The sequence below is a fragment of the Aquarana catesbeiana genome, linkage group LG02, assembly GCF_042186555.1.
Source record: "Aquarana catesbeiana isolate 2022-GZ linkage group LG02, ASM4218655v1, whole genome shotgun sequence".
Taxonomy (NCBI): Eukaryota; Metazoa; Chordata; class Amphibia; order Anura; family Ranidae; genus Aquarana; species Aquarana catesbeiana.
The window spans coordinates 363,684,661-363,707,602 of record NC_133325.1 but is presented as its reverse complement, the minus strand read 5'-3'; the positions used below and the strand labels follow the sequence as shown (position 1 = coordinate 363,707,602).

Genomic DNA, 22,942 nt, shown 5'->3' with positions numbered 1-22,942 from the left:
AACTTTCCACTGATCGCGGCTGTAATGAATTGTCGGGTCTCGGCTTTATAACAGCTGCAGTCAGCGGGAGCCTCCCATTGAGGCAGAGATTTTTTCTTTTTTTTTTCTCGGTCCGGCGCTGTGATAGAAGATGAATGGACACGGCAGAACTTTTTTTTTTTTTTAATAAAGACTTGTCCCAAATTGTCTACTGTCATTTTTACCATTGTGACACTTTTGTGTAGGCAGCTCAAAGACCCAAAGCACTTGACAAGACAGCCAAAATCACTCAGTACCTGAGCTCACTTGATTTGTTCTCTGTTAGGTGCACAGACAGATTTGGCACAGGTATTGCTGCTAAATGGCCTATTTATGACGGTATGTTAGATGGACATAATGTTGCGTGTTCTTCAGCTAATCCCTGATTTACCTGTGACTTGACATGCTATGTTTTCTTTACCATGTACAAACTGGCTTGCCTTTGACCTGCCTTTGTATTCCTGTCTACCTGTTGTGACCTCAGCCTGTGTTTTGGACTCTGTATTCTATTTCTGATTCACTGCCTCGCTGCCCGGGCTATAACCTGACCTTGGCTTGTATCCTGACTCTGCCTTATGTTCCTGTACCTCACTGTCCAGCTGTTGATGACATTAGTCTTTATCCTGACACAGATTGGTCCTTTATTGACAAAGGTGTCCTTAATGGCCAATAAGAAGCAGTGATAAGACTGTCCTTCATCAGAAAAGTAAACATTTGCATATTACATTGGTCACTATTATCTTTGGATCTATTGATTATTTGATCTCATGGCAGTGTAAAAGATTTATATAGGCAGCTCAAAGACTCAAAGCACTTGACAAGACAGCCAAAATCACTCAGTACCTGGGCTCACTTGATTTGTTCTCTATTTTTCTAGTTCCTTACATTATTTTGAACATTAATTAATTTCTGAATGCAAGATACTGCAGTAGGTATAATGTACAAGGTTCAAAATTAAATCTGGGGACAGCCTACTGAACACACCCACTTTATTCACACCCAAATAACACACCCTCATTTGTCATCACAGCCACAATATCATGCCCCCATTTTTAACACCCTCTGAAACAGTTGTTTGCAAAATTTTGGAGCGCCATGCTGACATTTAAGGTATAAAGAAAAATGCCTTGGGTTAGAGAAATGATAGGTGGAGAATTGTGCCCAAATGATCACATGCACAACTTGGGCCAACCTGAGCCTACTTTTCTCAAGGGCCAGAACTGTAAAATACATAGAGCGCAGGGGCCAGTAGTGCATTGCATAATATTCATCATTATTGGTAATGCTGACTGTTGGTCTACTGATAAATGTGAATTGTGATTTTTAATGATTAGTTTACTTTAATGTATGTAATAACTTTATTACAATCTTTAAGCACATCCTTAAACATGTAAGACATCTTATATTACAGTATATGATTTATAGTGGTTTGAATTGCTTCACCTCTCCATCCAAGTGCAGAATATTTTCTTGATTGTGGTCACTAATTGAACTTGTCTGGCAATACGTTCTCAACAATTGGGGTAGCAAGCCATCAACCCATCTAAAAAATAAAAGGTCATAATAGATTAAAGTAGTTCTAAAGGCTGAAGTTTATTTCCCTTTATGCATGAAGGGAAAGAAAAACTTTTGTATCCAGCTCCTCACCAAAGCCCCCCTAATACTTACCTGAGGCCCATCATGATCCAGCACTGTGAATGTGAGCATTCTAATAATTTACCAGCATAATAACACCAAACCAGTTGTTGGCCACACAGAACACAATTTCTTTTCACTGCATGAGTACTTTCAGGGAGACCCCATAATAAGTGTTAGAGATCCAAACTAAAAGTATCAATTGAAAAGAAAACAGTTTTGGCCTGTAAATTATGATCGTATAACAGTTATCAGTAACATTATTAGGCTGACAAAGTCAAATGTAAATAGTTTAGAATAAATACATTTATGGGTAATTCACTAAATCTGGACCAAACAGAATATGGAGTAACTGTGCAAACTAATCAATCAACTTCTATCATCAACTTGTTCATTAGCTTTGAAAATGAAAGATTCTGTCTGTGTATTCCCCTCTATATAAGCTTTGCTAATAGCCTTAAGAGACCTAAAACACTGCTGGTTTATTAAGACAGCTTGTTGCTCCTTTATGAGATATACAGTATTTACAGTATAATACCAAAAGTATTGGTTTAGCACTTTTCAGAGTGACCTCTTCATAGGGCACTTGTCACTTTGTTATTTGCAACGTTTGTAGAACAACATTTTAATATTTATTTATTTAGCACTAGACACTTTAGAATTTTTTGCATGTCACGTGTGATGTATTTATTGCAACTTTGTGTTTTCTAGTGTTTAAACACAGACCGCTTCATGCTCTTAGCAGTGGTTAATACTGTTTTTTCCTTTTGAGGGAATATAGCATTAGACACCTTGGATGCGATTTATTGCACTCATTATGCTTCTCATGTTTAAATCACTAGTCACTTTAACCCACAGGAGTGGTAATAACTGCCATACATATTTCACTTAAAGGAATACACACGTGACACTTTTGATAAAACTGTATATATGCAGACATTTCTTCTGCAAGTTTGGGACAGCGCCACACTCACACACTTTTCTTTTTTCACATTGGAACGCCTGCCTATACATGCACATGAACTTTATTGGCATCCCAGTCTTAGTCCGTAGGGTTCAATATTGAGTTGGCTCACCCTTTGCAGCTATAACAGCTTCAACTATTCTGGGAAGGCTGTTCACAAGGTTTAGGAGTGTGTCTATGAAAATCTTTGACCATTCCTCCAGAAGCGCATTTGTGAGGTCAGGCACTGATGTTGGAGAAGAAGGCCTGGCTCACAGTCTCTGCTCTAATTCATCCCAAAGGTGTTCTATCGGGTTGAGGTCAGGCCAGTTCCTCCACCCCAAACTTGCTCATTCATCTCTTTATGGACCGTGCTTTGTTCCTGACTGTGCACCAATGCACAAACAAGGTCCATAAAGACATGGATGAGCAAGTTTGGGGTGGAGGAACTCGACTGGCCTGCACAGAGTCCTGGCCTCAACCTGATAGAACCCCTTTTTTATGAATTAGAGCAGAATGTCTCCATGCAGCTGGTGTCCCTGCTTCCATGATGCTATTTTAAAAATGTATGCCCTCCTGTGCATGCAGGAGTTGGAGTGCAGGACGTCATGCGCCTCGTCTCGTGCATGAGCCATACAGCAATACACATATTGATTTTTTTAAACAGCAAATAAGTTTAATGCCATGTGTAACATGCACTAAATGATGCTCATCTCATGTATGTGCTGTATGAGAATACTGTGAGATCTCGCAGCTTAGGTATGAGATCATTTTGTAGTTACCAGTGACGTTTCCTTCCCAGGGGGCATCTGTGCGTCCGGGGCTATGTCATTAGTGCTTTCAGGGGAGCAAGGAAGTAGACACAAAAATGTAAGTAAAGTAAGAAAAAAAATTATGATGATTTCACATCAACATGAACACATGCATGCTCATGTGAATTTTAGGGAAAGGGGGAATGGCCTGTTTTAAAGGTATACATTGCTAACCGATTATACTGTCAATTTTGTCATTCAGATGTTACAGTAGATTATAGCTATTTTTGTTTCTACAAGTTTGCTTCATTGTTGTAATACTCTCTTTCCTTTCGCTTACTCCCTGTCAAACAGATCAATGGACCAATCATAACCACTACCTTTCCCTCTTTTACTCATTTTTAATAAATAAGACTTCCAATGTTTTCATACAAAACAGGAACCCCCAGGCTTAATGTGCTTCAGGGCCTTGTGGTTTTAGTTATGCTTCTGTCAATATGTATTTCTTGGCCATACCGGTAAATGCAGCATTCTGCAAAATCAAGCTATCTGTGTTTCACCGTATGTCTTACCTAATGTTTACTGATAGGAAGTAACAATAAACAACTCTTTGACATATTCCCTAGTCTATTTAGTATAACATTTGAAGTAACAACTAGATTGCTCCTGGCTATTCCTGTGTGTTTAGAGTTTGGAAGCTTACAGAAATGGTAACTGATCTTGACAGAGACAATTCCTAAGAGATGTGAACTGGTGTACAGACTATGTAAGAAATAAAATAAATCCCAAAGGCATTGCAACTTTGCAAACGAGGCTACCAAAAGAACAAACAGAGGAGTTGTGGAGATAATACTGAGAAGTGTATTCCCATGACCGCAACAGTGGTCACATTGAAGGTTGAATCATGTATTAGCAAATAAAAATCAGTGTATAAGCCCTTTTACATTTGACCAAAGCAATTCAAAGAAAAAAGGATTAATCATAAAAAACATGTTTGGTAGAGAGGCTTAAATGTTATTATTTATGTCTTATGCTGTAACGCTATAAGCCCACAATGATGTTTACCTAATTGGTATAAACTAAACATGTAACACAGGTACAAAATGTGATACCTGAAGTATGAGGCAACTACACTATGCACTGTTAACTTTAGGAAATGTCCTTTTCTGTGTTTTGCTTAAATTAGGGGTCTCCAAACTGTGGCCTGTGGGCCAGATGTGGCCCTTTGCCTGGCTTTATCTGGCAGTTGGACCATTATTCCTTTTCACTGGTATGAGAAACTATTCTTCCCACTTACACCAGAGATGGGGAATTCATTCTCTCACTGACCCCAATGATGTAATTTTTTTATTCCCACTGACCACCAAGCCTATGGCATTTTCTATTCCCACTGGCCACAGTGTGGCCCCCATAAAGTCTGAAGGGCAGTAAACTGGCCCTTTATTCTAAAAGTTTGAAGACCCCTGGCTTAACCACTTGCCGATCACCTTCCACATACAGTATATACGGCGGCAAGACGGCTTGACTGCGCCAACCGATGTACACGTATGCCGGTCTGTGCATGTGGTCCTGCGAGCACACATGCGCCGCGGGAGCTCGCCCCGTGGGTTTGGCGGACTCGATGTATGCTGGCCACCCGCGATCGAGGAAAAGAGAGCCAGAATGGGGATCTGTCAAGGTACCACAAATCCCATAATTAATATATAGAAAGTGAAACGCATTTAATCACAGCAATGTAATTAAAAATAAGTGCCATCACTAGTTCATATAGCAGTTCATAATTCTCATTAAAAATATGTACTAACACTAATGCGTTTCACTTTCTATATATTAATTATGGGATATGTGGTAAGATTGTAATGGTCTGTGGCACAATGTCGTTTGCTTTAGATCATGAGCATGATACTAATTTGCCAAAATGGACTTTGCTGTGCACCTTTAATAAGTTGTGTTGTAGGCGGATTATGGGTTAACACCGAGCGCCTGCCTGTCCGCTTGCTGTAGGCGGAGTTCTGGCTAAAACCGATCGCTTGCCCTGTAGATAAATACCGGGAAGCTGCGCTGTGAGGCCACGCCCTTTGATAAAGTCGTGATGACGAAACGCGACGTCAGGGCGTGACCTCACAGCGACCGGAAATTACGTCACGACGTTGTACGTTCCAAGACCCAGGGAAGCAACCAGGAAGGAGGAAGTGCTGAGTGCTGAGACTGATACTTTCTACACCGGACTATACTCCGTCCTTACAAATCCCAGGGAAAGAAGATAAAAGTAAGCTCTTTAGCAATCAACCTTGAGCTACATGACCACAGTTGGATTGTCAATTCGTTATGTTTTATTTTATACACTTGATTTTGCAAATAAATTTGAAAACGGAATTAGACTATGTGGAGTCTCTCTTACATGCATGTGGATTTCGGAGATGATTTGTGAGCTACCCTATGAGGATATCCAGATCTACAGACCATAGGATGTTGATTGGGGCTTAATAACCTCCGGGTTTTGGTGAGTTTGAACCCCTTGTGGGTGTGTGGAGCACGCGGTGGAATAGTGTTTGGTGAACAGTGCACTCATCAATTATCTATTGTTTACATCCTATATACCACATGAGAGACTCTTGTTTTATTTCGAATTGAGTTCACCTCTAAAATATTTATGTACATAGGAGTGATTCTGTATTAGTCTGTCAGTTTTATATCAATTGACTGATGGAAGCGCCGCTTTGATGTTTTAATTGTTACTCACCAGAGTTTTTTCCCCCTTTTTATATATAATATATGCTTATTGAGATTGTTTTACCAAAAATATGTAGCAGAATACATATTGGCCTTAACTGATGAATAAATTTGTTTTGTTATATATTTTTTTGGATATGTATTATAGCAGAAAGTTAAAAATATTGGCACTCTTTTTTTGTTTATAGCACAAAAAATAAAAACTGCAGAGGTGATCAAATACCACCAAAAGAAAACTCTATTTGTGGGGAAAAAAAGGGCATCAATTTTGTTTGGGTACAACATTGCATGACCGCGCAATTGTCAGTTAAAGCGATGCAGTGCCGAATCGCAAAAAATGGCCTGGTCAGGAAGGGGATGAATCCTTCCGGGCTGAAGTGGTTAAATTAATCTCTAGGGGGGTCCAGGATGTCTGCCTCCCATAAAAAAAAAACAGTAAGGTCGATTAATTTCCATAGTTATTGCAATTGAATATCTGTATTTTTAAAATATTACGTGCAATAGTAAAAGAGGTAATTCATCAAAGTAAAATATTGAATTTGCAGTAATTACCCTGAATTCATTAAATATGTTGGATAAATAACAAAAAAAAGTGGCATGCATCATTAAAGTCAATTTAAAATAAACACATTTGTTTTTTATCTCATGAAATAGGCAGTCCATATTATATTTTAGGCTAGGCTCACATTAGTATGTGCTCTAAACAGCCACTGCCAGGTGTTCAGAAGGTGGTCCTGCCGCTTCCCGAATGCCTTTTTTTCTCTGTTTGATTTATTTCACTTTCTCTTTTTTATTTGCTGAAGAGCAGTTTATAATGGGGCTAATGCACCACAAAAAATGCGAGCCAAAGGTTTGACTTAACCCCTTGCCGACCAGCGCAGGACGATGTACGTCGGCACAATGGCACGGCTTGGCAAATGGGAGTACCTGTATGTCCCCTTTAAGACACGGCTTAGTGGGCACGTGCCTGCCGCGTACTCCGTGAGCATGCCCGGACTCGATGTCCGCCGGGGCCCGCGATCGTGACACGGAGCAGCAGAACGGGAAGATGCCTATGTAAACAAGGAATTTCCCCATTCACCTAGCAACATGACAGGAATCTACTGCTCCCTGTCATCGGGAGCAGGGATCTCTGTCATGTTGTAGTAAGCCCATCCCCCCTCAGTTAGAATCAATCCCTAGGACACACTTAACCCCTTAATCCCCCCCCCCTATTATTTAACCCCTTCCCTGCCAGTGTCATTTACACAGTAATCAGTGCATTTTTATAGTACTGTATAAATGTCACTGGTCCCAAAATAGTGTTAAAAGTGTCCAATGTGTCCGCCGCAATGTCGCAGTCACTATAAAAATTGCAGATCGCCGACACTACTAATAAAAAAAAAAGAATAATAAAAATGCCATAAATCTATCCCCTATTTTGTAGACGCTATAACTTTTGCGCAAACCAATCAATATACGCTTATTGCGGGTTTTTTTACCAAAAATATGTAGAAGAATACATATCGGCCTACAATGAGAAAAAAATTTGTTTTTTATATATTTTTGGGGGATATTTATTATAACAAAAAGTAAAAAATACTGCTTTTTTTTTCAAAATCGTCACTCTTTTTTGGTTTATAGCGCAAAAAAGAAAAACCACAGAGGTGATCAAATACCACCAAATAAAAGCTCTATTTGTGGGAAAAATAATATATAATACTGTATATAAAAAACATTATATATACTGTAATTTTTTTCCCTTTTTTTTAAGTGATCATATTCGCTCTGTTCTCAGCTGCATAAGAGCTGGGGGTAGGAAAAGCAGCAGCACACTGAGCTTCCAAGTGAATGGCTGTGCAGCAGGGGGCATGTCAGAACAAGTCTGATCATTGAAGGAAAATATATTGAGTTCCCAGCACAGCTATAGAACTGACCATAGTGTGTTCTCCTGCTTAGTGTGGTCAGTTTTTAATAGAAAAGCAGACGGGCTGGCAGGGACACCAGTGATTTTACACAAAGGAAACATTACAAAGAGAACAATATACTTTCTCATACAAGTACATGGTACAGCAGGCACATATCAGGAATATGAAGTGTTGGGGTAACAAATGCTTTAAATGAGTTTTACAGGTGGTGCCAGCTATCAGCTCAACATGCTACGGTAAATTTGCAGCAGCCATGACGCAAAACATTGTGGCTGCAGCAGGTGAACAGCCTCCTTTGGCTGTATTTTACACTTTAGGTGGGTGGCAAGGGGGTGGTAAAAGCACTGTTCAGCCACCTGATTTTACCACTCCCAGCCACCCATGTGTAAGAGGCCTTAGGAATGTGCAAAACAACAATTAGGGAAATTTTGCACTGGCCAGTAAGATAAAATAATGTTTTGATGTGAAAATGTTATGCTCTTAGCTCTGGAATGTAAATAAATTGTAGCATTGCACAACAGGGAGATTGTTCTGTGAATGACGGCACACAAAGAATGTTTTCATAGTTTCACAATATTTTGTGTGTCTTTATTCACAGATTAATTTAAAGTATAACTTAAGGTATAACTTTTTTGGGGGGACAGAGTGGAGAGGGATTAAAACACCTATCAGGTTTTAACTGCTATCTGTACCCCTGTTAGGGAGATGCGCCCTCTCTATTTGTACTGTTTATCATTATCATCGCAACTGAAAATAGAAGAAAATCTCAAATTTTGGGTTGTCCCCAGAACAGGAATATCTTTCAATGGGGACACTAGTTCTGGTGACCCTGGTGACAATCAGAGATTCCCTCACTTTTCTCTCACTTCCTGTTTCGACTACAGGACAGGAAGTGAAGGGAAATCACCCAAATAGGACACAGATGGCAAAAATAAACCTTACAGAGGTCATAAACCTTTTTTAAAGTGTTTGTAACCTTAAGGAGTGTTGAAAATAGTTTTCGTTAGATTAATCCAATGTTGCCATTAATCTATCTTTTTTTTTTTTTTTTTAACTTGCCTGTAATACATTTTCTGCCTGTAAAATAACAGGTCACCTAATCGTTGTATGCTCCAGAGCGATTCACAGACCTGCTGGTGGGCATGTACACAGCAAAGCTTTATTACGTCGAGGAAGTGACGTTTGCCACCGGGTGTCTGCACTTCTAAGGCAATTAAACAAAAGCATATCCAGCAGCTACTCTGGAGGGGAGGAGGCGATGGAGGGGAATCCATAGCAACTCAAACTAGATGGCGGAGGAATCGGTCGTGGCTTTGTACTGACTATGGAAGGTAAAGCATACCTGTACAAAAAAACGGGATGATACAAGATGTAAACTGACCATGCTAGCATGGCCTGGTCAGTTTACTCTTTGGAAGGTGGGGGAACAGGTAGGATCAATTGGGTATTAGAGAACACTGGCAGACTAAAATAAAACAGCGACATTAAAGTGGAGTTCCACCCAAAAGTAGAATGTTCGCTTTAAGTACTCCTCGCCCCCTGACATGCCACAATTGCATGTCATTTTTTTGGGAGGGGGGAGAGGGTACCTTGTTTTGAGTGGGACATCCTGTCCCACTTCCTGCTTCCACTTTCTGGCCACCTAGTCGACTCCACCTTACCCCCTAGGCGGCCCCTCCCTCTAGGCAATCTTCTGGTACACATCGCAGGTCCCAGAATATTGCCTGTCCACTCGGAGAGCGCAACGCAACTCGCGCACGCGCAGTGCGCACCCGGCATGAAGCCACAAGCTGCCACGTCCGGGTGCCCACAGTTCCAATGATGGCGCCGCGGAGAGAAGGGGGAGAGAGGAAGGCTTTGGGCGGCTGCATCGCTGGTCTATGGGACAGGTGAGTGTCTGTTTATTAAAAGTCATCAGCTATACTTTATGTAGCTGCTGACTTTTAACCCCTTCATTAGGATTTACCCCCTTCCTGACCAAGCCATTATTTGTAATACGGCACTGCGTCACTTTAACTGACAATTGTACCCAAACAAAATTGATGTCCTAATTTTCCCACAAATAGAGCTTTCTTTTGGTGGTATTTGATCACCTCTGCGGTTTTTATTTTTTGCTCTATAAACAAACAAAGGGCTGTGGATGACGCAGTGACGTACGGGTACGCTGTTTTGCGCATCCGTGCGACTTTGCCGTCGTATATCCGCATGAGCCGGTCGGCAAGTGGTTAATGAACTGAAAAAAGCCTGGAACTCCGCTTTAAAGAGCACATTAAAAATGCATTAAAGAGCCAGTAACATGATTATTTTTGTCTTAGGTTTACAAACACTTTAAGCTATCCAAAATGAAAAAAAATAAAAATAAAAAAAAGTTTTGCCCTTAGTTCTACTTTAAGTGCTAAATATCACAAAACATAAATATTTGTTAAATAAGCCATTTTTTTTTACAGAATTTACTACTTATAAGAAAACATGCAGTATTTATCTCTTTATGAATTGACATTTATAGATTGATAAAACTGACATTTATAGATTGATAAAACTATATCTTTTAAATAATAAATATTATAGAAAAATGTGATATATCCTTTTTGAAGTAATTGACCACTGTTGCAAATTTTGATTCAAGTCATCTTACAGCTTAACAGCTGTAATACATTGCTTTATCTGCTATATACATTCCATTCAGATTTCCTTATCTATCATTTTATAAGATGACCTGCTGAAAGTACTGTATAACTGTACTTTTAATAAACATTTTGCCTGTCCCCGTAGCATATAACAAATATTAATATAAACAGAGGAAACAGTAGAGTGTGAGTGCCGGTTCACACAGGGGCGACTTGTCAGGCGACCTAGCCGCCTGACAAGTCGCGTCCCATTCTGTACTACGGAACCGTTCTCATAGGAGCGACGCAAGTCGCTCCGACTTAGAAAAAGGTTCCTGTAGTATTTTTGCAGCGACTTCAGGCTACTTGCATTTACTTCTATACAGAAGTCGTTTTGCAAGTCGCCGCTGAAGTCGTGTGCAGGTCGCCTCGGTGAGGCGACCTGCAAGTCGTGCCGCCCCTGTGTGAACCGGCACTAATCTTCATGGCTGGAGAGGTCTGTTTGCAAACAAACCTTCAGCCTACAAGTGATCACTGTGATTGGCTGTCATGGTGATTACACAATCAAGAACCATAATAACTGGTTTCCAGTCATTAGTATAACACCTGTAGTTGTCAGTAATGGCTCTATGCCTGAACTACCAGTATGTACATGCTTGTGCTGCTGGTTCACAGCTGTAATGTAAATTAACCTTCTGTCCAAATAAGTACAGGACCTGAAAATGTTAATCAACAGAATTAAATTGTCAAAAGGCTAAAAATCTGTTTTTAGTCATGCCAAGAAAAAGATGGTAACAGTAGGTTCTTGGCATTTCAGCATATTTGACAGCATTTGGTAGATCTTATTTAAACAAATCAGCACAAGGCAGCAGCTATGACTCACAGGAACCCATAACAGCTTATTTAATGCTCCCCCTTTCTAGTAAAATCTCGGTGGCATCTGGTACCCCTAGAGCAGAAAAGAGCTGGCTGTATAACTGTATTGACTCTTACCCAGGGCCCCAGCTTCCCAAGGCCATGGTAGTTCTGCCTGTGAATCTATTAGAATCAGCTGTGGATTTCAAAACAAATGTTTGAACCCAGAGGACTGAATCATTTTCAGTCTGACCCACAATGTAACTATTTAATAGTTTGCATCAGTTCAGTTTCTTCTTACCCATGGCTTTTATTCATGAACCCGAGCAACTGACCAGGCTGGAGAGCCTCAGTATAAACCATATCAATCTTGATCTTTTTGCCTTCATCTTTAAGTTTCTCCACAAAGACGTTTATGCATGTTGTCTTCCCACATCCTGCAGGCCCTGTCACCAAAACCTTAACAAAAAAAGAGCATTAAAGCAATTTACCAGGTATTTAAGTCAGTTCATTTCAATGTCACAGACCTGTATTAAGATCTGAGCAACAATGTTAATTCTTCACAGCATCATTTTGGAATATGTGATCATCATGTTCATTTCCATCTTGGCCATAATTCATCTCTTAATGTGATATATACGTTAATTGATTAAAGGGTCACCTTGCAAAGACATATTCTTCACCACCCTGAGGATATAGCTATGTTCCCGAGCAAAAAGTCCAAGCCTACTTCTATGTCTTTATATTACATCTCCATCATTCCCAAAGGCTACTGCTGATTTGGCTTTTCAAGCTGGTGATGTTTGCAGATAACATACCAGGCACTCACACTTCATGGATATGTTGCCTACAGCAAAAGCAATCATTCCAATTCCAACTTTGATGATGCATTCAAATTAGTCATTGTGAGCTACATCTGTACTTACTGTTTGGTATTTTGGTGCCAGCTGAACCAGATGGGAAACTTTGGATACAAATGTGTTACTTGGAAAAATATGACATTTTTCTGCAGCTTTTATTATGGCATTCGGGACACTGGTTTCTCCCGTACATTCAGATGAGGGAACCTGCCGGCCAGGACCATATTTTGCAGCAATGACTTCAGGGAGCAGACCATCTGGAGCCAAAGACATAACAGATTTGGTGGCAGGAATAGTTTATATTACAGCATATTAAAAAAAAGCTAATTTACAGAAAATAGCCTCTTCTTTTTAAATATACAATTCCATTGCTGGCTTATTAATTACCACTGTGAGACTACAGGAATAATGCATGGTGTGCTTAATTTATAACTCACACACCATTTATGAACACAAGTGCACATGTACTCATTTAACTTTGTTAGATGATCAACACACTATATTTTCACAGAATATCATAGGATGTACACTATTAAAATGTAACTGCGCAAGACAAAATTCATGTTATTTATGATGTGCAAGATATATTTTCATACATACAGAAATTAGGTTATAGGGTTTAAATTCAAACCCTATAAGTCTAATTTCTCACATAAAGTAAGGCTTGGCAATATACTTGTGTTTCTGTTGAATTTCTGTTTTATAGTTGGGAAGAATAATTGAAGAGTAGTTTGCTTATTAAGTAACTATACTAATAAATATTTTTGGTAAAAAAGAAGACCAAAAATAAACTTTATATAAAATGTATATACATTAGTTATGCTATGCATACACTGGCAATTAATAAAAACAGTGTGATGGAAATATGATATTGATTTTAAAGAAAAGACTTCTCTAATAAGCTTTCCTGTGCATACAAAAGTGTCAAATCTCTGCATAGTTAACTGCTAGCCACATTAAATTATAAACAGAAATATACAGTAATAAACAGAAATATACAGTAATTCAGAAGCAGTTGAAGCTAATGGTACTCCAAAAAAACTTGCTGCCTGAGTTTTGTGCTGATTTAATGGCTTGAAGTATATAATTAGTAGATGTGACTTCTGATTTAACAGGTATGTTTGTTCCAGAGAAAGTGACAAAGAAATTATTACAGTCAAAGCATCAACATAATAGCCAGGCAATGTCAACCCCCATATTTCTCTCAGCACAGGTTTCCATTCATTTCTTGGTGAAACTTAAAGTAGAAATCCAGGCAAAATGTTTTTTTTCAAGGATTGAATAAGCAAGGAAGAGTTTAATTTAGGGATATCTCTCTCCATTCCTGGTCCAACCACGACAGTCAAAGCTCTGTAGAAAGCACAACACTTCCCCTCTCTAGGGTGCATTATTTGTATACTATTTAGGAGGATCTACTAGGAGAACTGTTATACCAATTTATAAAGAGAGAATCAAAACTCTTCCTGTCATTGCACAACCAATAGTGGGGTGGAATCCTACTGAAGTCACAAGCAGCATTAAAGTTCAAGTGTGCAAACAAACCCTTTCCCATGCCACTAAAAATATAGAATATCTTAGGTATACTTCAACTTCAACCCACATTACAAGTATTCCAAATTAAATTAAGAGAGAATACAATGATTCATAAAGAATAGGGAGAATGACCACAACAAGATTGATTCCAAAATTATGCAATGACTCCATGGAAATAAAACCTCTAAAATATGTGCAAAATACATGTTTGAAATTATGCCAGTTTACTGTAGTGCATGATCTTGAGTATTGACAGCTGGACTATAGGGAAAACCGTATGATGATCTGCTTTTGTAAAAAAAATAATATCTATCTACTCCACTCACCCCTGTTGTGGTATTTGACTGCAGAGCAGCCCTGTCCATTGCCTGTTCTTTGGACTAGTAGTGGACATCACTACACTGCTAATCACCATGCTCCATGTAATTCCACTGAAACGCTTCCTACTCTAGCGCATCAATTTACAAAGCAGTTTCACCAAGCCTAATTTTAAATTCAACTGGTGTATAACAATTGGCTGTAAAGACTGATTTTGGGTAATAACAACAGCTGAATTTGAAGTTGTTTATTGACTAATAAAAGGAATAAATACATTAGATAAGCAAAAGGGTGTTTATGTATTCAAGAGCAGTTCTTTAATGTTATTTTCTAACTTCATGAATGAACTGCATTTTAAGAAATTCCAAGGCTTTTTAAAGTATCAGCTTAAATTGTATTATCTTATTAATATGTGTTGCTGTTTTATTAATTTCACTTCTTTTTCCAGTATAATGGTCTGAAGTATAAATGTATAGGGACAGCCGTATGTGCTCATTGCATATGCATGTTGTGTTTCTGGCATAGTAGAGAAGTAGTGTATATGTGCTAGATCAATTTTCTTATCTTAAAGTAAATTTATATATCAATTTAGAATAAATTTCCACAAATTTGATTTAGGTGCACTTTAAAGCACCATAAACTGCTCTTAAAACACATGGAGAGTCCTTCCCCATTTTATACAGTACTTATCTACACTTTTAGTGTGGTACATTTAGAAAAAATCCAGCTGTCACATTTTTAGTGCAACTTTCAGTTAGCCCATCTTCCATGAAGATAAATAAAGTAGAATGTAATACATCTACATGCGTGCTTATTAAACATGCATGCAGCTAACACATAAAATACTTCACCCCTTGAAAAATCATATAGAAAGAGCACATCAAACGCACTTGAAAATGAAAATCAAGAACAATACTGTCAAGTGTAAAAGTATAAATAAGCAAAAACAGAAACTACAAAAAGAATCTCTAAACCTGTATATGGAATGATATCAACAAAATATGGCATGCTAAATGTCAAACTTGATGGTCACATAAAACATTGTCTTAAATTAACTTTACATTAATTAAAATCTAGTTCAATGAAATTGTAACATAGGTCTTAAAACAAAGCTTAAACTTACCAAAATTATTGAAATCTGTACCACTGGCATACAAGTTGTTTTCCAGACTAAATACATTTGGACATTCTGCCTTCAAAAAAGTCTTAAAAGCATGTTCCCTGTCTGTTGACAGCTGTGGTAACCAGCAATTGTATATGGCTGTAACAATAGCTCTTTCCTCTAGCCACTGCTTCCATTCTTCATCTGCTTTCTTTTCTTGATCTAAAATTTAAAAAATATATGTATATAATAATGTTTACCATGAGTTTGTGTCAGTGTACTACAAAAAGAAGAATGGATGGAGAGATCATTTTATTATTCTGGCATATATTTCTTTGTACCAGGCTCCGAAAAAAAAGAGAATGGTGTTTGTCAGAGTCACAACTAAAATCCTCTGGGTCCTAGCACTAAATATAAACCTAGACTGAACAAGTAATAACACCTAGATTAAACACAAAATACCCATGCTTTACAATAGACCCATGATCATGAAATACTTGTAAGGAGATGGCTAGTCTCCTTTGCTGTGGTCGCTCAGTGACTGTCAGTGACTAAATGTTGGGAGCTTGCTTGAACCAGTGATTATTTGTCCCTGTTTTGATCCAGAAAGGGCAGAAGCCAAGTGTGGGGTTGTATAAACATAAAGAGAAGAAATACACAGATTTGTTTAAAGCAACATGGTTTACAAGCTCCTCTGTATGGGTTGAATAAGGTATTCAGTAAAGCAGAAATCTGTGGTACACTCTTGTCAGTGCCCCAAAACTGTAGCTGGCTGAAAAGTCTATGTTGGTAAAGCACCTAGAAAAGAAGTGCTTTCACATTGGTCTCATGGCTACAAGAAGCTTGACTAATAAGCTCCAGTTGGAGCCAAATCTTCAGAATATGTGTTATAATGCTAAGTTGCTTTATGTACATTATTTTACAGTATGTTTTCAAAAAGCCAACATGTAGGCTATCGTACAAATATATAATACATATTTGTAAGTATAGAGACCCTGTCCTAAACTGAAGTGTCCCTGATTAAATTTAGAGTGTTTTTGCAGCTAGGTTGTAGCTAGCGTGACATTTCTTTATATTTTTGGTTTCCGGTAGGTTTCTCCTATGCTCAGGACATTGATTGATGTCTGCTTCTTTTGACCTGTCTCCAGTAGGGATGGGCGAACGGTTCGGCCCGAGCATAATTTCGGGCTGAACTTTGGTTGTTCAGATGTTCGGCGAACACCGAACAATATGCGGTATTCGGGGCAAATTCGAAAGCCGGAACACCGTTAAAGTCTATGGGACTCTAACATGAAAAATCTGAGGGTCGGGCCACCGTTTATGTCACCGGGTTGCCCTGTCCTCAGCTATATAACAGCTGTCACCCAGAAGAAGCGTCACTCAGCGGGAGCCTCCCGTGGAGGCGGAACAGTTGCTGCTGTTTTTTTTTTACTTTTTCGGTTCGTCGGAAGGCATGAATTTACATCGCTGGACATTTTTTTTTTTTAATAAAGGACTTGTCCTAAGCTGTCTCTTGTCTTTTTTACCATCTTTGACACTTTTTGTTGTGAAATGGTAGGGGAACAATGTACTCCGTTACCAATTCACATAGGGGGGCCGAGATCTGGGGGTCCCCTTCTTAAAGGGGGCTTCCAGATTTCAATAAGCCCCCCGCCTGCATACCCCCACAACCACCGGGCAAGGGTTGTGGGGATGAGGCCCTTGTCCCCATTAACATGGGGACAAGGTGCTTTGGGGTCAGACCCCAAAGCACCCTCCCCATGTTGTGAGCATATGGCCTGGTACGGTTCAGGAGGGGGGCGCTCTCTCATCCCCCCTCTTTTCTTGCAGCCTGCCAGGTTGCATGCTCAGATAAGGGTCTGGTATGGATTTTAAGGGACCCCTACGCCATATTTTTTTTAATTTTGGCGCAGGGTTCCCCTTAATTTCCATATCAGACCTCTAGGGCCTGGTAAGGATTTTGGGGGGATCCACATGCAATTTTCTTTTTTTTTAATTTTGGTTTGGGGTTCCCCTTAATATTCATACCAGACCCAAAGGCCCTGGTAATGGACTGGGGGGAACCCATGCCCTTTTTTTCCAATGAGTTTTATCTATATTGCCGAGACCCGACAATTCATTACAGCCGCGATCAGTTTTAAATGACAAATTTTCCTTTAGAAAAGTCATTTTGCTGTGGTACTGTTCTAAACACGGGAAAAATGCACCACTTTACAGGCATACTATAGACACCCCCCCAGGCATGATATTTAAAGGAGTATTTCATTTTTATTGTTTCACTTTAAGCATTAAAAAAATCACTGCTCCCGAAAAAACGTCCATTTTAAAAAAAAATTTTTGCATTGATACATGTCCCTTGGGGTAGGACTCGGGTCCACAAACACTTTTTTATGAAAATAACTTGCATATAAGCCTTTAAAATGAGCACTTTTGATTTTTCATGTTCGTGTCCTATAGACTTTAATGGTGTTCGTGTGTTCTTCCAAATGTTTTGCCTGTTCAGATGTTCTGGTGCGAACCGAACCAGGGGGTGTTCGGCTCATTCTTAGTCTCCAGTAGTTAGTGTGAGAGGTAACAATGTAGCAGAGTTATGAATATTGTCTCAACTACAGTAATAAATGAGGGGCTTGGCCCAGTGGTGTGAACTGAGGGGAAATAATATTTGGTGCAAATGTCTAGAAGAGTCTTCCCCTTCTAGACATTAAGCCAAGGACTACATCTTGAGAGGTAAGCTTGCCACACTATCTAGAGGTCATACTCAACCACCCAGAGAGGAGGAGTGCTACATAAAGTACTGTTTCGCTTTGACAATTGAGAGTTTCAATATGCCCTAATACGAAAAGTGGACTGTGTGTATTTTAGGAATCTATTAATGACTATAGTTTTACAAATGCAAATTTTTTTTTAATAAGCAACTTTGTCAAATGTTGAAATGAAATACAGAAAGAATCCTTTGAGGCAGGTGAACAAACATGTGGTTATAAAAATGTAGGCCCCTAATTTAAAGGGGACTGATTAACCTAATCTTTCATCTGACTAGGTTTAGTGTTGCAAATCTTTGTCATTAATTCTTTCTCTGATATTAGCTCAAGCTGGACAGGGACACATTGAAGACATAGGAGATCTGATGAAAAGAAGCAGAATATTTTTCCCAAGCAGATCAGACAGTGCATAGACAACAAATCAATGACATTTGTTAACCACAAAGGCAGCTTGGTGCTTGCATACTTCAGTTAATGTAATGCGATTTTACAAAAATGTATTTGAGCGGCTACAATGACTGATTTCGCTTATAGCCTAGGTTAGTGAAACAAAATGGTTTGCAGACTGCATCATACATCAAATGCTATCATGTAAATGATCCATTTGTTGAGCCAATATCTGATCATATTTGATTAAGTTGGTCTTCTTGCTCTGTGGCATCCTAATTTAACTAATGTACTTAGTGTCTCAAAATTTTAATTCCACTCACACATCTTTCCAGCTAATTTCTGGATCACAAAGAAATTGGTCCGATTTCAAAATGTCAGAGTCTGGTTAGCAATTCAAATGGCAGTAGCAGTAATTACAGCTTTTCATATTCTGGCATGCTGCACTGCATCAAAATTGACACAAATTTTGGGTTCCCTAATACCAGAGTGAAGAAATTAGTATTTGAAATGATATGGAAATATACTGCTCAGAGATTAATAACTGTTCTTCCAAAAAGAAAGATGGCTCTTTTCACTTGGTCTATTACTGCATGTATGAAAGAAGAAGGAAAATAACAGTGATGCCTTCTCTCCTAGAAACAGCCAGCAATGCATTATTACTCACAAGCTGTAATCACTTCTGTCAGTTCTATTCACATGTATAAAAGAAGAGATACATGAGGTGCACAGTGCTATGAGATGCTGATTAACGAACACGATAGATACTTTATGCTAAGGGTTTGAGGACAGGCTGTTCAATTTATGCCTGACTGCGCTACAAGAATAAAAGCTATCAAATTAAACTATATTCATTTTTAGAAGTACAAAGTTTACATTAAAAAGGCTTCACAATTGAAACATCCTTAGGAAAAACATATATAAAAATAACTGACAGTTTCTGTGGATCCAAATGCAAACATGAGCTCATGATCCCTGGATACAAACCCTGAAAGGACTTTTTAAATATGACTGAAGATATTTTGTAGCAGTAGTGTATAGGCAATACATTTTTTACTTAAGAAGTCCCGAGTCTGAGAGATCCAAGGATATCCATGCCAGGGTGAAATATTAAAGAAAACCTGTACTGAGAGAATTGGGAGGGTGACATGATAACATCTTCAAAAAATACTAGTAGTCTGGATGTTATGCTGTTCCAGTAAATGCCATACTCTCTAAGTCACAGAGCTGAACAAGTATACAAACCAAGAGTTCTTTTACTTTGTCTTTCAAGATATGCTTGAACTATAGCTGAAACTCCTTAGACAACTTGTTCAACTTCTTTTAATTGTGAATAACTGCATACCACAATGTGTCTGCACCCATTGCTGAACTGAGTGTTCAAACACAGAGGTAACTTAACTCTTCCATGACTAATGCCGCATACACATGACCGGTTTAGCCATCGTAATAAACTCGGACGGTTTCTCCGATGTGACTTTGATGGAATTCCATTTAAGCAGTCTTGCCTACACATGGTCATCCCAAAGTCCGACCAAAGTCCGACCGTCCAGAACGAGGTGATGTACAACACTTACGACGGGACTAGAAAAAGGAAGTTCAATAGCCAGTAGCCAATAGCTTCTGTCTCGTACTTGCTTCAGAGCATGCGTTGTTTTTGGTCCGTCAGACCAGCAAACAGACAGGTTTTCCCGATAGGAATTGGGTCCATCGGAAAGATTTAGAACATGTTCCATTTCTAGGTCCGTCAGATTTTTTGAAAAAGAAAGTCCAATGAGGCCTATACACGATCGGTATATACAATGAAGAGCTTCCATCTGACTTTTTCTGTCGGACAGTCCGCTCGTGTGTACGCAGCATAAAAGTACACTTTAATAAGGTCTAAATTGAACACATAATATAAAACCAGTGTTAGTTTTGACAGAAAAGTTTCATTTAGTTTTAGTCTTATGCCCCGTACACACCAGTGGAAATTCCGCCAGCAAAAGTCCGATGAGAGCTTTTGGTTTGAAAATGCGACCGCGTGTATGCTCCATCAGACTTTTGCTGGCAGAGCAATTTTTCGGTCGGAAAAAGTTCCGATCTGAAATTCCGATCGTCTGTACCAATTCCGACGCGCAAAATTCCTATGCATGCTCGGAAACAATTCAACGCATGCTCAGAAGCACTGAACTTCATTTTCTCAGCTCATTGTAGTGTTGTAAATCACTGCGTTCTTGATGGTCGAAAGTTCAGTGAACTTTTGTGTGGCCATGTGAGCGGAATTCCGTCGGAAAAACCATCCAAGATTTTTTCTACGGAATTTCCTCTCGTATGTACACGGCATAAGTCTTAGGACTAAAATGGCATTTTAGTTTTAGTCCCATTTTAGTCTTCTGCAAGTGTTTTAGTCTTAGTCGTATTTAGTCAACTAAATCTCCAGTACATTTTAGTTGACTAAAATCCTTTTAGTCTACTAAAATCGAATGCCTTTAGTGAGATTGTAATGCATTATTTAAGCATTTCTCTACAATTTCCAAACTCCTTATATACTACTGGAATAAAAAATCGAATACGTTGATATTTATGATATTAAGGTTTGAACGTGACACAGATTTAGTCATTATAAGGTCTTTAAGGTAAACCAAGTTTAGTTACAAGAATATTGCTTTTAAACAGAAGTGTAACGTTAAAATAAAAAAATAAAAACTGTTTGCGTGATGATGCCACCATGCAGTGCACATTTACGTAAACTTGTCTGCTTTAAGAAAATATATAATGTTTGGGGGGGGTTATGTAATCTTCAGGCCTGAATTTATTTTTTTAAGCATGGGTGTAAAAACAGCTCTGGCAGCAAAAGGGTTAATCCTGCCCAGATCAGACAGTGTGCCTGCTCTCCCGTAGTGGACAAGCTGTGAAGCCTATTGACAAGGAGCAGGTCTCCTTCAGGGAGCCTTTATATATCAGTATGAAGTGTGAGTGTGTGGCAGTGTGAGAGAGGGTTAACTACGCAGCCAAGCCCCCGTCATCCTAATAGAACATCTCCCTTCAGGCTGCAGGTAACAGACATTGATAGTCTAACCTTTCTGCGGACAGCCTTCTATCTACAAATTCCGGGCTCCATCCAGAGGAAGCAGGAGCTCCATGGAAACCGGAAGTTTGGAGGGTAAACGTCCCTCCTTCACATTTTCATTTAGTTTTCATTTGTTGACAAAAACGGAATTGATTTTCATCATAGTTTTTGGCAGAGGACGTAAATGTGGTGTCACTTTCGTTTGGTCACTGTAAAAATGCCAGTGATGAAAATGAAAAAAGCGCTTTCGTTGACGAAATTAACATTGCATAAAACAATATAGATTTCTGTTTAAAGGCACCACATTTTTTTCAAAGAATGAAAAAACTGCCCAGAGATGCACAAGTGTTTTACCAAAAGTAACTGCCTGATTAGCTAAGTCAAGAAGCAGAAAAATTGATTTGAAAATTTTGGATTTAAGTTTTTTGCTAACTGGAATCATCCATCAGTAAAATTTGATATTTACTTATTTTATAGGGGTCAGTGAAGCTTAAAGATTTGCAAGCCCAGGCTGCCCTTTGCCTGACGAATAACTGAAGCCCTTGTACTGGGATTTTAATATGTTACAAAGCCAGGGTTAATTTACTAAAGGCTATTCATTTTGCAAGGGAATTTTGCCTTAGTGAAAGTGATTAAAATTCACTTTGCAAAGAATGCCCAATCACATGCAAAGACATTTTTTAAAAAAAGATTTTTGCTTCCACATGATTGAATGATGGAATAAATTAGAGCATCAGCTGATTAACATTTACAGCGTATGTATATATACTTCCTGGACAAGAAGCAATTACACCAGGATCAGGGCTGCAGCTGCAATCAAAACAACAACCTTTCCAGTTCTGTAAAAAACTTGCTCTTTTTTGAGGCTCAAAAGAAACATTTAGTAATAAAAAACATGGAGGGGAAAATAATAATTGACACCATACTGTAATGTCCTGAGTCCAGACAGCCTTGAAGACTGATAAACGTCCCTCCACCTGCAACAGTGTGAGCACTGATTTACTCAAAGGAGTACTTGTCTCCAGACGTAGAGGTCTTTGGGGTCCAGTTCCTATTGTAGCACTGGGAGGTGCATTTCTGCTTGCAGCCTGAAGCCTGTGGCCACTGAAAGGATTGCTTATTAGCAGCCAAAGAAGGCCCCAGTTTCTGACTCATTGCATGCTCCTTCTTCAGGGAAGGAATCATGCTTTTGCCCATCATCACTTTGTGGATGGCATCCAAGGAAGGCCCAAACAAACACTTGCCCCTCAAGAGAAACTGCTTGATTTACAGCAAACCAGCATATGGGCCACAGAATTCTCTTCATAAGGACAGACTTAATACCCAGTTTGTAGAGTTGCCTAATGGAACCTTCCAAGCATCCACCAAGAAACTTCAGGCCTTTGTATGTACCTCCAGTTATTGTCTAATTACAGAATCCTCAGGATCAGGCTTCCTGGACCAGAGCATACATTTTTCTTACACTAAGTGCTTGGCAGA

The 22,942-nt window shown here is 39.0% G+C and overlaps 1 protein-coding gene across 1 annotated transcript in view; it reads right to left on the bottom strand.

The window, feature by feature from the left end:
* LOC141128042 (uncharacterized) overlaps positions 1–22,942 on the bottom strand; it is a 728,240-nt gene that overhangs the window by 468,981 nt on the left and 236,317 nt on the right. The window contains 4 exon segments of the mRNA XM_073615085.1: positions 1,462–1,561; positions 11,751–11,908; positions 12,376–12,566; positions 15,284–15,484. Coding sequence (XP_073471186.1) covers positions 1,462–1,561; positions 11,751–11,908; positions 12,376–12,566; positions 15,284–15,484 — 650 coding nt within the window.